Source organism: Pyxicephalus adspersus, chromosome 4 (assembly GCF_032062135.1).
Source record: "Pyxicephalus adspersus chromosome 4, UCB_Pads_2.0, whole genome shotgun sequence".
NCBI classification, from domain to species: domain Eukaryota; kingdom Metazoa; phylum Chordata; class Amphibia; order Anura; family Pyxicephalidae; genus Pyxicephalus; species Pyxicephalus adspersus.
The window spans coordinates 6,497,227-6,515,196 of NC_092861.1; the positions used below are offsets into that span (position 1 = coordinate 6,497,227).

Genomic DNA, 17,970 nt, shown 5'->3' on the forward strand with positions numbered 1-17,970 from the left:
TTTATGTGTCGTGGCTGCTTTTTATTTAGGGTGTCGTATAGATTTTTTTTTTTTTTTTTATAGAGGAAACAAATTGCTATGATAATTTTTATACCCGTTCCATGTTTATTGGCTGTGATAGAGCCCCACTCTAGCAAGCAACCTGCACTGAGCTATATGGGGGCTGCTGCTTTTTCTGTTTTTTTAAAAGACTCCTATTACTGTGCTGATCCTTAAAGCTTTAACCTCCCTAGTGGTAACCCCGAGAGTGACTCGAGGTAGAAAAAAGTTGCTACAAGTGGTAACCCAGAGTCACTCTCGGGGTTGCAACACCTAGGGAAGGTTAGTAAATAGAGCGCTTACCTGATCCGCCGGGGTCCCACGCCATCTAGCGCTGCAATCTCCGTCTGCTTTCTTCTTCCTGCTTCTGCATCCGATGAGTCACCGGGGAAGTTCCCGGTGACGTCAGTGCGTGTGTACATCTTGGCCAGGCAGGGGGGGAAATCCATTCAAAATCCATTTGTATTGCATTCAATACTAAATAACTGTACTGAATGCAATACATTGGATTTTTATGTGTAAAAGCAGTACATTGTTTTCAAGAACATTTATTTTACAGTATATATATTAGTATGAGTAAAATGTGTATTATTTTTTTTTTTTTTAAATATATAAATTTTTTTAATTTATTCAATTTATTGTTTTTAAATGATTTTGTGTTTCAAACTTTAATATACTCATACTATTATACTGTAAAATAAATTTTCATGAAAAACAATGTACTGCATTTAGAAAAGCCACCAGAACCATAGATCAGACAGTCATGGTACATTCATATTTCTGAATTTTGTTTTCCCTAAAGACCTCAAGATAAGTATGTGTATATTTAATGTATTTCCAGCCAGCTCCATGTAAATCTTGGTAATATATTACCAACCACAGCTATGGTTTGTCAATTTTTTTAATGGCTGTAGTGGGGCCATGAGCTGAACTGAATCTATTCTGCCTTGACAAGAGACATACAAGGAAGGATATAATTACCCTGTATAAATATATAAATGGTCCATATAGAGAACTCTCTTAACCATTATTCACTTTGAGATCATTACAAAGAACAAGGGGGCACTCTTTGTGCCTGGAGGAGAAGAAGTTTAAGCTCCAGGTAAGGAAGGGATTCTTCACTGTAAGGTGAAAATGTGGAATCGGCTCCCTTGGGAAGTACTTTCAGTAAATTCTATAGATTGCTTTAAGAAAATGTTTGTTGCTGTTCTAGAAGCACAGAATATAACTGGGTATTAAGGCTTTAAAGTAAAGATATCAGAGAGTGGTGATACAGGGAACATCCCATTGCTTCAATCAGGAAGGATTTTTTTTCTCCTATTGGAGCAAGTTGTATTAGGTTTTTTTTTTTGCCTTCCTTTAGATCAACTATGTCTATAGGATTTTATGTGTATTTCCCTAGTGGTTGAACTTGATGGACTTTTGTCTTTTTTCAACCTGTTTGCCTAATACATATACAAGCTCTTCTTTCTTGACAATGCTCAGCAAGTGCTTTGCTGACCCTCATATGCCACTACAAGTGTACAAGACATGGATTGTCCAATTAAATACAACAGAATGCAGTCTCATGTCAGAGATCACAATGAGGGTTATTTTTCAAACCATTTGGCCATGAATTTAGACCAGAATGGGTTGCACATCAGTTAACAAAGTCTATGCAACAGGTTTTAGGATATTTGCCATTGTCTACCAGGTCATGCAAAGGAGCTCTGGTATAATTCTTTGCTTAACCTGCCTAGCGGTTCATTTCTTTCCGGTCTAAAAGCGGTACATTGTTTTTCATGAAAATTTATTTTACAGTATATTATAATAGTATGAGTATAATAAAGTTTGAATCACAAATCACGTCTAAATAATAAACTGAATAAATTAAAAAATCTATTATTTAAAAAAAAAAAAAATTCTGTTAATTAAAAAAAAAAAAAATACATCTTATACTCATACTAATATATATACTGTAAAATAAATGTTCATGAAACCAATGTACTGCTTTTACACATATAAATCCAATGTATTGCATTCAATACAGTTATTTTGTATTGAATGCAATACAAATAGCTTTTGAATTTCCCACCCCACCGGCAACGTACACACGCACTGACGTCACCGGGAACTACCTGGTGACTCATCGCGTGCAGAAGTCGGCCGGAGGAAGAGAGAAGACCGGGTTGGCGGCGATGGACGACTCTGGCCGATCCGGTAAGGCTCTTTTTACTATTAGCTTCCATAGGTTTACCAACCCCGAGTGTGACTCGGGGTTACCGCTTTTAGCAACTTATTTCTACCTCGAGTCACACTCTGGGTTACCGCTGCGGAGGTTATTGGAATATTTTTTTTTTTAATTTAATAAAACTGCCCTATTCATAAAATCAATGCTAACAGCCAATATTAATGTTTTACTCAATGGTCGTGTAACAGATGTCGGTAAGGTGCACTATTCTGCATTAGTAAAATTTGGAAGGGCCCCCCTATCAGTAATCGTGCCTTTTACAAATGATGCAAATGCTGATTTAGCTCTCTGTGTTCTACAGGGGTAATATAGTTACATAGGCTGAAAAAAGACGTAAGTCTAACTATCAAAAGTTCAACCACTAGGGAATGATGTTTGTAAAAGATGTGGGCAACAAAAACCGGTATGATGAGTGGCATTAGCGGGCTGATTGTTAGAACATCTCCATACTTTTAGTAGGAATGCATGAATTTATACTTTTGTAATTCCAGCCCCAGAATGTTTATATTTGTAGGGGAAGAGTTTAAAACTTTCTCAGGTTCTTTTTTAAAGAAACGGGGAACAACTTTTTTTCTTACCTTCTACATTTCTGACAATTGTACAAGAAATAAATGAAGATATCTTTTTGAAGGTCCACGTGCCTGAATCTTAGGTCAGAATAACTAAATACCTGGTGCAAAAAATGCACCAATCCTGTCTCTAAAAGATCTAGGGCCTTCTCACCTGAACCCAGCCAGGTGGTTGCATTTACTTTGGAGGACCGACCAGAGCCAAGCCCTCCTTAGTAACTCGAAAAGGCTCAATAGTACAGGTAGACCTAAATAGCAATAATTATATGTTGGCTGCATACTCTGCTCAAGACCAGATACATAGCCATACATTTAATGAGCAGAAAACAGGCCCTTATTGCTTTTTCATATCTGCAACACACATTGAAATATTGGGCCTGATTTTTTAAAGCTCTTCAAGACAGGAGAAGATAGACTACCATGGGAGAGCCTGGGTGATCCAGCAAACCTGAAATGTATCTGTTCCGGAATTGAAAACATTTGCCAAATAAAAGCAAATTATTTTCAAGAAATTCATTCTAGGTTTGCTGGATCACCCAGGTTCTTATCTTCTCCAATCTTGCAGAGCTTTAATAAATCAGGCCCATGGACCGAAAAATAGAGAAACCAAGTCACCCCATGCAACATCATGTTCACAATATAATACAGTTCCAGTAGTTATGCCATTTTCAATATTTAATACACAGCTCCAATATTAAATTTTTAGCAGTTGTTGCCATTAACCTTGTGTTACATTTTGTGCAAATTGTGCTATGTATACTGTTTTGTGAGGACCTATTAGTTAAAAACAAATGTCCACAAAATATGGAAAAAATTTAAAATTCTGGAAGTCTGTTGATAAAAATAGCCCAGTCTGTGCCCTGCAACGTCTCCTGATCACCTTTTTTTTTGGAGGCTTAGAAGTTTTGTCTGTGGGTACAATACCATCTAAATCTTCGGCCTCCATCCTTTGATGAACTGCATAATCTTTTTAACTTGAAGTTTAGTCAACTTGAAGTCATCGGAAAGGATCTCCTCCGTCAGTTGGACGAAGATGCTGCCGTCAATACGTTCCCTCACAAAGAACGTTACTACATCTTCAGACAGTCCAATAAACCTGAGGCACCTTGAGACCTCTTCCACTGACAAAGCTGATAGATCAGGTGGTGGGTGCCATGTTGTAGGGTCTCCAGGAGCTCTTGGGGCACCAGGAGTGTGAGAGGAAGATGTATCCAAGCTACTTCTGGATGAGATTGGTGGCACCTCAATGACACCTTGGGTAAGATAAACTCTTGTGATCCCTCCCTCTGCACCCCTTACAATGGTAGGTGAGATAGGAGCTGTGCTTCTAATTACAATGTTTTCAGTCTCGAACCCTTTTGCCGGTCGGGGTGGTCGAGCAGGAGAAGTCCCAGATCCCCCGCTTTTAAATAAGGATTCCGGCATGAATCGGAGCTCCGATCCAATGGAAGAGGAGTCTGGGGATGTGCTTTGACTATTACTCACATCAAAGGGATCCAGAACATCTGAGACAGAAGATGAAGAAGATTTAGCATGTTCCAGAGGATCTAACCAATCTCCAGATGATGAAGGAGTAGACGTAAAGGCTGGGTTGGCAAAAGGGTTCAAGGCTCCAAAAGGGGCAAAGCGTTTTTGAGTTTGTGGGGGCTTTAACCTTGGGCAGCTGTAGTAAGTTTTAATTGTTGTGTCTGTGCTCAGTAGAGGGGTAGAGCGGCCACTGGCCACGCTCGGACCGGTGTCAGCATAGGCCCAAGAATCTGACCAAGATGTCTGTGTGGGTTGGGAAGTGGAGGCCATGGTGTTGGACATCGGCCGGTTGGATGCATCTCCTGCCTTGCAGTCTCCCCAGGTACAAGGGTAGCAGTATAAAGAATAGGAATCTGGGGAGGGTGAACAACTGCCACTGCGATTTCCTGATCTGTAAAGATCAAAAAGTATATATCAGCTTTGATATAAAAAATGGAACACAAACGTGAACAGAAACACTATACCAGCCTTTTAAACTCTTCTAACATGGAGGAACCCTTGAAATGATTCTTCCTTTGCTGGCCGTTTGGGAAGTATGCCACTCTTACTCTATAAAAAGATCATTGGTGTCAGTTAAACTGACCTGAGTGGCCAAATAAATCTCCAGAGAAACCTTAGAGTTCCACGCAACCATAGTTGGAGAAACACTGCGCTATAAAATAGTCAAAGGTTTATGAACATATCCATAACACATATGAGCATGATGGGCATCCAGTTACAAAACCATGGGCATGAACAATATCCTTCACTGGCAACAATCATTTTAGAGGAACCACAATTTTTTGGCAATATTGGTGATGGTCAGGTGTCCACAACCTTTTTGAAATACAGTGTAGTTAATTTTTTAGGATCCAAATAGTCTTGAAAAACTGTAAAGGCATTTTAAACTGAAATTCTTCCTTAAGGTGTAAGGAGCCAACCAAGACCAAACGTATCTCAATATTTAGACCTACCCATGAAATTTGTATATCCCCACTCTTTTTTAACTTTTTGTGCATTCTCTAAGTTTGGCTCTTGATGTTGGCAGTCTCCCCACACCTCACATAAAGGTATGAAGCAAGCTCTGGTGAGTATAAGGAACATAAAGAACTCCATTATTAGACACTTTTGGCATTAGGCACCCCAAAAATCATAGAGAATAGGACGATTTGGGATAAGAAGGTGGGCAGTGTTTATCAGGACCTCCCATACCCACAAGTCATGCTCATGTTTTTCACATGTTTTTCTTAATTTTTTTTAAACTTTGCCTACATAATTACTTTAAAATTAATATCGGCTTTTCCTAAATTTCATAATGGCTGGTCCTCCTAACGCTAGGAAATCATGTGGTTAAATTTGGGCCATGAGATACTCACATGTCGTGTAGCCCAGAAGAGTAGTAGGAAAGGCTGGGGCTGGGTGATTGTGTTTGGGATAGTTGGGATTTTGGAAGCCGCGGTGGGACAGGAGGGCTAGATGATGAAGGGAAGAGCCGGCCGTCCCGTGGGGGCACTGGTGGGGCATTGAGAAGGCGACATTCCTGCCTCACCTACAAAACAAAAGCAAGAAGAAGATCATGTTTGTTTCAAGTACATTTTCCCTCACTGTTACTAAGGTGAAAATATTTTTTCAACAGTGTGCCATGGAATAAAAGATCATTACACCTTGATGATGATATAAAAATGCAGTTCAGTTTAGAACCATCAAACATTATAATAAACACAATGGGGCTTGGGGCAGAATGGTAGGTGATCCAGATCTGTAATGATGGATACTCCAAAGATGGAAAAGTGCTGACTGATAGTTAAACAGATGGAACAAATAGAATAATCTTCACAGGCAGCATGAAGAAGCACCGTTTGAGCATTGACAGCTAGATCAGTGTTTCTCAACTTTTTTAACATGGGGGAAACCTTGAAATAACTTTCAGGTCTGCAGGGAACCTCTGCTTTAATTACTATATCCACAGCTCACAGTAAATTGACTTAGTGGTCATTAGGAAGAATGTCCCCTACATGCTGGCCATTGGGAAGAATGCCACCCTTACAGATAGCCAAAAAGATAATTGATGTCACTTAACTCACCTGAGAGTCACAAATTGCTTATTGCTCAAACCTCTGGAGGAACCCTTAGATTCCACGGAACCTTGGTTGAGAAACACTGAGCTAGACCCTGGCATCCCGGTCTTCTACTATTGACCCTGTGCTCTTATACAAATTGTTGCTATCCTAGGAATAGTTTTTCTTTTTTTAATGTATTATATTTTTCAATATCAATAAATGTATGTTTAATTTAATCATTTTCTCATAGCTATGAGGCAATTTTTGATTAATTTTAACCACATTCAATCTCCTAGAAAACATGGTCACGATCAAAAACCATGAACAAAGGATTTTTCTACTTATTATTATTATTATTATTATTATTATTAATAAACAGGATTTATATAGCGCCAACATTTTACGCAGTGCTGTACATTAAATAGGGATTGCAAATGACAGACTATTACAGACAGTGATACAGGAGGAGAGGACCCTGCCCCGAAGAGCTTACAATCTAGTAGGTGGGGGAAATGAGTTTGATCAACCATAAAAATTCAACAGTTAGTCAAGTTGAAAAAAATAGTAGCTAAAAATGAGCAAAGACATAGAGTTAAAGTTTAATAGTTGGCTTCGACCTTTTGATAACTTGATTTACCCTTGAAAAATGTTTATATTTACTTTGCCTTTTTATGTTTTTCAGATTTAACTATTTTGAATACTTTCTACTTTGTTATATGTATTATGTAAGTATTCATGGTTCTGATCACCAAAAAAAGAGGGTTGCCCCTTGTGACTTACCCTGTGAAAGTTTCTGTACCATCAGAATGCCTTTATTTAAGGGTCAGTCTCTCTATGATAAACAATATATAGATATTTTTGAATGCGCGATGGTTCATGTAACTACTCTATAAGCTATGAATGATTGTATATAAGTACCGATATTATACTAGCATCAAACATGGATCAGTGTGCCTTCTTGGGCCCTCCTTACAATCCTATTTGGGTAAAGTGAATTATCTCTCTGTATTTGGTGTAGTTTTCCTGAGTTGGTCACATTGGGCCTGATTTATTAAAGCTCTCCAAGGCTAAAGAAGATAGAAGATAGACTGTCATGGGTGAACCTGGTTGATCCAGCAAACCACATAGACAATGTTCTCATTTGGACATTTGAGCTTTCTAGAAAAAATTAACTTCGACGCCTTGAATGTATTCTGTGAAGGCTTGTTCTTTAACAACTTCATTTCTGCAAAACGCGTTGCTCAGCAAATTTATGTAAATTGAATTCCAAACTTTCATCAAACACTCCATACTTGCAAGATAGGACTAGGAAGAATAAGGATTATGTACTTACTGCTTCAGATTTTGGGGGCACTGGTGGAGGTGCTTCTGTCTTTACTTCATCGACACCTAAGGCTGGTGGAGGTGGTGAACAGGACTTGCCTTCAAGAGGAGAAGGGGTGGTCACAAAAGAGATAAGGTCCTGTTGGGTCTTGTTGCCACTCTCCAACCCGACAGGCTTGCTGCTGGGCTCAGAGTAATTTTCCACATTCTGGTTTGTCCAAAGTTCTTCGTAGGGTATTTCCAACTGTTCCTGAGTCCTAAAATCATGTTCCACCCAATCTGGTGTCATGTACTCCCGATCTAAGTCTGAGTTATCAGAAGATGACCCCAACCCTTGGCGTTGGGCATCTCGACAATCCTGGGGGCTGGCATCCTCAGAGACTGTCCCACTGTAAACACACAAGGATAACCTCTGTAGGCCCTGACTCAGCTCCTCACGGGTGTAGTTTATTGAACCGGCTGAGAAGCCCTGCAAGCAAACCCGTATTTTACGTGGGCTGGCACATTCCTCAGCAAAATCTGTCTTTGTCTCCCGAACAGCCTTAGAATACTCATCTGGGTTAAACTTCTGTTCCTGGCAGTAAAGGGCGCAGTCCTTTACTAGTTTGTCAAAATGGGGGTCACCACAAAGAAGACCCTCAGGGAGTAAAAAACGGGGCATGTCTGTGAGCAGCAAGAAATGGAAGGGGTTGACCTCTTCCTTACGTAGAAGACAACAAAGAACCACAGTCTTGGAGATAATACTGACCAGTTTGTATCGATGACCTTCACGGATAATGTGATGGTCATAGGGGTTGCGAGGGGGGCGAGTAGGCACTATTACGTTGACAGGCAGCCTAACCTTCTCAATAATACTCCGTATGGTGTGCTCACCCTCCTGCATCTGTAGCTCCAATGGGCTCCGGGTGCTAAAGCTGCCCTTGCATTGGAATGGTAGGCTTAGGCTTTCGTTGGTTCGATGGTTCATGCATATTAAGCAGGGCATTTTACCTTTCACCTGTTTGCCCAGTGTGCCGGTCTTGCCCAGTTTCCTCAAGATGGTGTTGAAACGGGACTTTTCTTTGACCGTTTTAGCGCACAGAATTTCTGCTTGACCCATGAGAGTAAGCTCATCTCCTGTGTGTAGTGTGAAGTTGTAGACCTCACTGTCCTCGCTAAACTCCCCCGACACCACCTGGGAAAAAAGTTATATATTCATTAAAAATTATTCCAGCTAGCATGAATACCACACTTTAATCTCATTTTACATTGGATTTCTGTGATTAGAAATCAACAAAATTTGTTATTCTCATTTACCCAAATTTTTAGCTAAAAATGTTAAGATTCTAGCTACATTTTGCAATTTTGGTGAAATGAACTGGACTTTAAAAATGCCAAGTTTGGGGCAAAAGGGGCTCAAGTTACAAAAGCTCAAACTATGTTTGACTTGAATTGGTATGCCAAAAATGGCCCCTCTTCAATCTCAAAAATAAGTAAAATGATAAATTAAAAGCTACAGTACACATAAACGTGCTTATGAGGAGGGTGAAGGGGGTTGGTGGAACAAAGATGACCCCATCAATGGCTTCTTCTTCATTCTCCAATTGCCTCTGGTCTGTCTTCAATTGATTTTTTCTGTTGATTTCCATTGATTTCTCATGCCATTGTCTGTACTGTGTCTCTTTGTGGAGGCCACCAGCTTGACAGAGGCAGGACTTTGCCTCCTCAGAACCAAGCCTCCAGCAAGGAGAACAGCTCAATTGCAACATCATCAAATCTCACTCCAAATTTTGTGAGGCCAGAAGTCATAAGGAAGTGGTTTCTGAGATCTTGGACTGCAGATATACAGCTATGAGGCTGTAGGCACAGGAATACCTAGGCACACTCATGTACCATAAAGTGCAATGCTAATTTTCACAATGAACTCAAGACAAAAGGCACATTTTTTCAGGTTAAGACTTTATACCCATAAAATGTACATCCTGGCTGTTGAAATTGTAATTGATTGATTTCTGTAACTAAACTATCAATGGAAGTAAAAACTTGACATAGATACTCTACAATAAAGAAACACTTGTCGCTGGTGGTTGGAGGTGCCTACACTATCCTGCCAACATTGGTTGCCTGTGGTGAAAATGGCCACACATTTACTATAAAATTTGCTTCTAAAGGACTGTTAGACCACAATTCACATTTCATGGTCTTCTTGGGCTCATATACCCTATCACACACACACTTGCAGAATGCCCAATGTCTGACCTTGACACTGAAAGTGATGGATTCCATGACGAACACTCGGTCCGGAAAGACACTTGCCACCTCTTCTACGCTGCTGAAATACTGCACAGGTTCTCGCACATCCCGGTCCTGATCCAGCAGCTTGAACTTCCCTGAGGAATCAGAGAAAAGAGAGAATTTATTCAAGGATGAAAGAAGAGAAACAAATCTTCTAAAATGTTATACCAAACATCCCTGTCTCTAGTGGGTTTTGCGTCCAAGTCCTTGCTACTGACAGTGTTCCTCATGCTATAGGACTTCCTTACCATAAGACACTGGTTGTGGTCAACTTATTTGATGTAGAAGACTTCAAGTGCTACCTGAGATATCACCAAGGGGCCAAATCTTATGTTATGCCACAAAAAAAGGTCAAATTGGACAAATTAGTCAGTAGATAGTCAGAAACTATGGGCATGCTATAGGTGATCATCAAAGACAAGCTACAACCATGGTTGATGACGAAGGTTGTGAAAAACTGGGGACATCTTAAAAGAGATAGCTAGTGGTTAACGCCACAGTCAGTGCTTCCTACAGACCCTCAAAAACGTACTGGCTCCATATTTGATAATCGTCTTTTTAGGATCTATTATTAAATATAAAAAGATACAAAACAAGTGGAATAAATGATCCAAATAAACCAATTACTTAAATAAAGATAAGATGGGTCTTGTGTCCCCTCATCAATTGTCTGCTTAGGTTTTTCTCAAAGTCATATGATGTGTAAAGGGCAAAGCACAGGTTCCTAGTCCTTTCCCTCTCCAGCAGCCCTTGCTGGTTCTTCTCTGCCCCATTCAGGTGCCAAATCTCTGAGGACCAAGTTGTGACTTCGAGATGTCTCAAGACTATGGACAGCACCAGGCCAATTAACAACCAACAGTGCTTTTACAAAGGACTCCTTCCTTCTACTTTGTGCCCGGATATTTAAGCCATTTCCCACTTAAATGGAGTAGATGGAGTATGGGGAAATCGGTGACCCCATTGCTTTGTGCTGCATAGGCATAGCACAGGTTCCCATTAAGGACTTGAAAACTATGTGGAGCTAACGAGTTCCCTAAAGTGAACCTTCTAATGATGTCCTAGCTGCCTTTGCCCCTGTGTGACCACTCAAGGCCACTCATTACCATGTATAGGCTGCATTGGAGCATGGCATTGGCGAATGAACCCAACTAATAAGTCATTGCCCAAATCAAAATGACGCCAGCTTCAGTGGGACTGGTAAGGCCTGCAATGTTCATCAGATCAAAAAAGTTTTCCTTTAGAACAAACCATTGCAGCATGTTTTTTTTTTTTTTTTTTGTAATCTATAGGTTTTTTTTTTAACAGTGCTTTAAAAGCACTTTAAAACACCCCCCCCCCATCTATTTCTGTATCTATGAGCATTGTGGAGAAATTACATTTTCATTGTTCACAATGCAGTATTTGAAATTTTACTTCTTTCCATATTACTTTCTATTGCATGGCAATGTTGGCAAGCCTTCTAAAATAAACACAAGACAGATGTTTCTAAGCTGTTAGATACCAACTGAAATTTTTGTTGTAATCTTTGACAACCTTTAAGAATGAATAATGAAAAATTGAACCATTCCCTTGTGTTTAGGATGTAAATCAGCTAATCCCAACTTTGGTCCTCAGATCTTCTCTCCCTTATTTAAGCTACAGGCGAAATAATCAATGTTTTCCTAATGACTAATTAATGCTGCCGTGCTTCTACCTGGTTGTTGGGCAAACATGCTTTGTTGGCAGCCCTTGAGGATTGGAGATAAGCACTGCAACTCTTATGTTACAAACACCATTTATCAAGCTTGTTACATTTTTAATGAGAAGCAAATTAAAAAACAGCCTATGCAGCATTCATATATATGTGTGTTCTCTCCATGGGATGGAGGGTGGTTTGGAATCACCATCATTTTCACATGCCTTCACTAGAGGGCACCAGAGCTCCCAGCCAGAGACAACCTTCGCTGTCCTTCAGCACCAGCAGCTCCACACTGTCATGTCCAAGGCCAAATTCTAGGAAGATTTGTCTGCCTGGGGGCCGCAGAAAAAGTCCGCCCAGGAACTCTAGGAACATCGTTCATCCCTCTATTTAAATGCTGCTCAGCTGGAGGAGCTGCAAACCTCAGTGATCAGCCGGAGGACAATGAGCCCCATTGTGTCCTCCACTAATTACTGCTTTGTCCCCAAATATTCCTAGCTGGAGCTTAGTACGGCCCATATGATGGCAGTCACATCCTGGCCTAATAGAACATTCTAAACTACAAGGTTCTACATCATAAGTTTTGCAAAATGTGCCCAGGGAGATAATTCTAATCAAACCATGGAATAAAATAACTGCAAATATAAGGTGATCTATCTATCTATAAAAAGATATGCGATGAAAGACATCAATTTTAAGCTGGATTTTTAAAGCCATAAAGAATACCCCTAAAGGGTTTAAATTCTGAATTGGTTCTCGACGCGTTTCACGGAAAAAAATCCGCTTCTTCAGGAGGAAGGGGAGGAGAAGTCTGATGTTTGTACTTCCAGCAGCCCTCCTTTTTAAAATTGTTGCAAGGAAGGAGGTGGTTATGGCGGCATTGGTATATTCAATTCCTGTTTAGCTAATTCGTGAGTAATTTCTTTCAATTTTCAATATAAATCACAGTGATCCTAAGTTTCATGTCCTTCAGTCTTTAGATATAAAAACATACAGCCCAACAGCACAACCATGTTCCTAATCCATCGGCTTCCCTTGATCTATCTATCTATCTATCTATCTATCTATCTATCTAAACCTTTTTAACCCTAAGGACCCACTAAAAAAATTTTAGGTCTTGGGGAATCCCTGCCTAAACCATAGGCCCTACTTACAGATAGCCTAAAAGAGTTTTGGTGTCATGCTAGTGAATGTGCTAAAAGGCATTGATCACCAAATCACGTGGTTGCCATCACATGGGTCACTTTCTTTCTTTCTTTCTTTCTTTTCTTTCTTTCTTTCTTTCTTTCTTTCTTTCTTTCTTTCTTTCTTTCTTTCTTTCTTTCCTCTTTCCAAAGTTCTAGGCAAACAGCCTAAGCTTCTTGTTAATGCTGAACACATTCCATAGTTATTTTGTATCTCTGTCTGTTTTTTTATATTATGCTGGGTCAGTGTGTGTCCAATATAATCTCTTCCTTTAGCAATAGATGATATTTATAAACCTATGATTATTCTTCCCCAGGTCAATAAAGAGTAAATGAAGAGATATTGATTGATGCTGAGAATATTGCTAACCTTAATCTCATTATATACATATAGTGATTCGGTGACCCATGTTGGAGATGTGTGCTATGACTTATTCTGTAAGGCCTCATTATCCTGCAATGTGACACCACCACAGCCTATGCACCAGCCACCAGCCTGGTGTATCCATGCTGTACATGTGACTCCTTCCAGTGTTCTGGAGAACTTTCTTTTATCTCCGGATTATGAAGGGGCTCTATGCCTCTGGCTGAATGGACCATTGTTCAGACATAGCCCCTATACCCTGCAGACAATGAGCATGTCCTGGGATTGTCCAGGGAACAAAGGAGCCGGGCCGTGGAGTTTTATGAAGACTCAGAGAAGTGTCTGGGAACTTTTCCTGGCAACGCTTCAACTGTCTGAGATCTTCAGGTCAGCCGTGTCTTGTAGCAGACTGACCTAACCTTGAAAAGTTTAATAAAAATTTACTGCTCCCAGAAAGGGGTCCTTATAAAGCCTAGAGTAGATCTCCAGTCAAAAATGAGTGAGCTTTGCCTGCTCAAGGATTAGGATTTTTGCCCACCCATTCCTAAGATATATACAGCTTTGTCATATGGCACAGACCTGATGGGCAGGGGACCTATTTTTTTCCAATTCAGCGGCACTTACAGGTCTCTTTTTTATCTCTATCCAATACCTGGCCAGTTATTGCAGAAGCAGCACACTGATTAAAAATTATATCAGCGCCATTCTGTTCTCTCCTCCTATCATCATGAACCTTGTCAGCACATAAACTGATGTCCATCCAGCCGTGTATAAATGGTTCAGGATGGTGATGGTGTAATGGTGTGGGGGATATTTTCTGGGAACACTGTGTTCCCCATAGTACCTACTGGGCATGATATAAATGCCACATCCTACCTTGGTATTGTTGCTGACTATGTCTATCCCTTTGTAACCACAGTGTCCCCATCTTCTAATGACTACATCCAGCAGGATAACGCACCATGTCACAAAACTCAGATCATCTATAACTGGTTTCTTTTATATGACAATAGGGTCACTTAAATGACCTCCACAGTCACCAGATCTCCAGCCAACCAAACACCTTTGGGATGTAGTGGAATGGAGGATTCAAGGTTCCAAAATCCCCCCCGAAGGAATGTTTCCAGAACCTTGTTGAATTTTTGCTATTAAGAATGATTGAAGTTCTGAAGGCAAAGGTAGTCCAACCTGGTACCAGCAGGGTGTACCTGATAAAATGGTCAGTGAGGGTATATGTAGAAGGTAGTGCACTCACAGGAATTCTATAGGATACAGTAGGAACATAATTTACAACATTTATAATGTTTTAAACCACCTGGAGCTTCCGAGGTGCTGACAATCTAGAGTTACGTGTTTCTGTAGCTAAAGGTTTCTAAAGCTGCCTGGAGCCAAGAGCTTTTGAAGCACGTTGGTGCTGAGGGTTACTGGAGCTGTCTGAAGCCACCTTGAGCTAGAGCTAAGAATATCTGCAGCTAATGGAATCTTAGTATTTCAGAGGGTTACTGAAGCTGAAAATGAAACCAAGAGCTTTTGATGGTGCTGAGGGTTTTTGGTATTTGCTGGAGTTGGAGATTTTGAACTACCTGGAGCTTCTGAGGCCAGGACAATCTGCAGTTAAGGTGCTAAGGGTTTCTACGGCTGGCCAGAGATTCAGAACCTCTGAAGCACATTGGTGCTGAGAGTTTCTGCAGCTGAGGGTTACTGAAGCTCTCTGGAGCTGTAGCCAAGAGCTTCTGATGGGGCTGAGGGTTTCTGGGAATTGCTGGAGGTGGATATTTTGAACTACCTAGAGCTTCATAAGGCCTGGATAATCTGGAATTAAGAGTTTCTGTAACTAAACATTTCTAAAGATGCTTGGAACTAGAACCAAAAACTTCTGAAGCATGCTGGGGCTGAGTGATTTTGTAGTTGAAGGTTTCTGGGCCTGCCAGACGCTGGAGCCAAGGGTTCCTGAGTCCACCTTGAACTAATGCCAGGAGCTTCTAGACCCTATGAAAGCTTCGTGCTTCAAAAGCTGAGGGTCACTGAAGGTGTCTGAAGATAAAACCAAAAGCTTTTGATGAAGCTGAGGATTTCTGGATATTGCCGTAGGTTTCTGAGGCCTAAAACATCTAGACATATGTAGCTAAAGGCTCCTAAAGCTGCCTGGAACTAGAACCAAAAACCCCTGAAGCTTGTTAAGGCTGAGTATTTCTGGAGTTGAAAGTTTAGCAACCCCCCTGAAGCTGGAGCCAATGGTTTCTGGGCCTACCTTGAAAGTAAAAACTTCTGGAGCCTGTGGAAGCTTAGTGTTTAAGGACCTGGGGGTCACTGAAGCTATCTGAAGATGAGGCCTGGTGGAGGTGATTGTTTCTGGACCTTAAGGATTCTGAAGCTGCCCTGAACTAGAGCAAAGAACTTGTGGAGCCTTCTGGAAACCGAAGAAGGTTTATGGAGCCTACTGCAACCTCAGCTGAAAGGTTTCTGGAGTTGCCTGAAGCTTAAAACAAGGGTTTCTGAAACATTTTTGGAGATGAGGGTTTCAGGAACCCAATGACTGGAGCATAGAGATTCTGGTGCTGTATAAAGTAGGAGCTAAGGGGTTTTGTAGATCCTGGTACCTGTGCATTTCACTGCTGTAGTGACAAATGCCTGGCCACCACCCAGCTCCAGCTGCAGCCTCTTCCATCATGGCGTGCTACAAAGTTATAGTTGGTGTTTGATCAATATCAGAAAATTTATTCATGCAGACTTAAGCTGAAGTTACTGAAATGTCCACTTTAAGAATCTATAAGCCTGTATCTTAGCGTATCTTAAACTGTGCTGTGTGTGCAAGCTTGGGACAGGAGTAAGGAGGGGGGCTGGGCCCTATTACTGGCAATCTACTGATACATTTCATGGTAATAAGTGTCCTCTTGGGACAGGAAAATGACCACTTATTTTTATTGAGGTCTGTTAGCCCCTCCACTCCTGATAGACAGCATTCACCGGCTGCAGAAGTGAGCGATCGGCATCTGTGCGGCATTAATTGTGTTATCTTTGCGGCCAGACAGACCTGCAGAGCACAATACGGCATTTGGAAATAAATACATTATTTTATGAAGTGGGCAGAAGACGCTCGTAAAAATTATCTGAACCAGTAAGTGCTCCTGACACGAACGTTATAAACCCGTTAGCGCAACCTAGGTCAGCGGTGTCGAGAAACATAATTTTCCTGGCAGGGTGTCCAGATAAAAATTTGACTTTATTAAGTTGTTATGATAATTGTCTGCCCAAAGCACCATACCGCGCACAAGGGGCAGCTGGATGTGCTATAAGGGAAAATGATGGTGTTTTTCTAATTTATTTTAGATGCAAGTATGAGTAAAATGTCAAAAAGCCCCAAAAAGTTAACTTTTTTAATCATTTCATTTAAGATAAAAATTCTAAGAGTGAATTCTAAGAGTGAACACCACAAGATGCAACACCCGGGAGGAGTGTAGAAATTAAGGGGACAGCCAGGTAAACTTTGGGTGAGCTCCCTTGACAAGCTCACCCTCCACTCCGCCACCTTGTTGGGGGTAACCTTGACAGCCGAAAGAGGCAGCCAGTGTTCCTCACAGTTTTGTGTCACTTGGATGACTCAAGAACCCCTGTCAGATAAGAGTGACATAAGCAGCCCCTATCCCATATTCTCCCGCAATCACGGGAGTAATTGTTACGTCTGTTTTCAGGGACATTTGAGGTTATTGCCCACAGAGATCCCAGTACACAAAGACTTAGCCATTATGTTTTTTTTCCAGCTTTTTTTGGGTATCCTCAAGGGTCTTTAGTTACTTCCACCTATCCCTCTCTACCCTGCCTCAACCCTATGGAAAACCACCCCGGTTAAATGACCGGGTGGAGGGTTATTATGAAGGGTAGGGCTTTATTATGACTTGGGTCGAAGTCCCTGGGGATGTTCATTGGTCACCCCCACCTGCCATGTGGAGAGTTACCTGTAACTGCTGAAAGGAGCTGCCATTGTTTTGTACCCGCCATGCATTTTCATGTCTCCCTTCACATCTTCTTTTTCCTCACCTCTTCTGCTATCCAATAACATCAGTGGAGGAGGCAGAAAAAAGAAAATACAATCAGTTTACATCCACTGATGTCAGCAGACATGAAATTGGGATTGTTGGTGGGTAACAGTGACATTGGCAACTCCCTCAATGGCCCTGATTGGTCTTCGCAACCTCTGGAAGGATCATCACCTCCCTCTTTCCAGGTGTTTATTACTGCTTACAGAAATCACAAAATTGCTTCTTACAACAACTTAATTTGCTTAACTCTACAAAAATATGGAGCTATTTTGTTTGGGCATCATCCAGGGTCACCATCTACTTCCTTCATACCCTGTCCACCTTCTTCATCCTCTGTCTTAAAACCAGGAATCAGAACTTGAATGACAGAGGTGAAGGGTTTGTATGAGGTGTGGGACTTTATCATGACTTGGTTTAAAGTTGAGAATACATATCCTGGGATTGGCATCCAACAGGTTCCACGGAACAGAGCTGCGATCAGAAGGCAACAAAAGTATCATTATTTTAGTTTAGATCCTCTTTGAAAGTAACTTTTTTACAGAACACACATTTTCTCAGTAACGATTTCCATTAATATGACTTTAAATAAAGCACCACATCCCCAAGCCCAACCTTCCGAGTTCAAGGAGAAGTCATCAGAGTCATTTAAACCCTGATGAATAAACCAAGACAACCACCCCCCCGCCCCCCCAGACCTTCACAA

At 41.0% G+C, this 17,970-nt stretch overlaps 1 protein-coding gene across 1 annotated transcript in view; it reads right to left on the reverse strand.

Annotated features, from left to right (window-relative positions):
• Nucleotides 1-3,492: 3,492 nt before the first annotated feature.
• The window catches only part of GAREM2 (GRB2 associated regulator of MAPK1 subtype 2), a 54,984-nt gene continuing 40,506 nt past the window's right edge, over nt 3,493-17,970 (reverse strand). Inside the window, exons 3-6 of the mRNA XM_072407280.1 lie at nt 9,966-10,096; nt 7,738-8,901; nt 5,721-5,893; nt 3,493-4,756 (exon numbers count right to left, since the gene is read on the reverse strand). Coding sequence (XP_072263381.1) covers nt 3,766-4,756; nt 5,721-5,893; nt 7,738-8,901; nt 9,966-10,096 — 2,459 coding nt within the window. The 3' untranslated portion in view covers nt 3,493-3,765. The remainder of the gene's footprint in view (nt 4,757-5,720; nt 5,894-7,737; nt 8,902-9,965; nt 10,097-17,970) is intronic.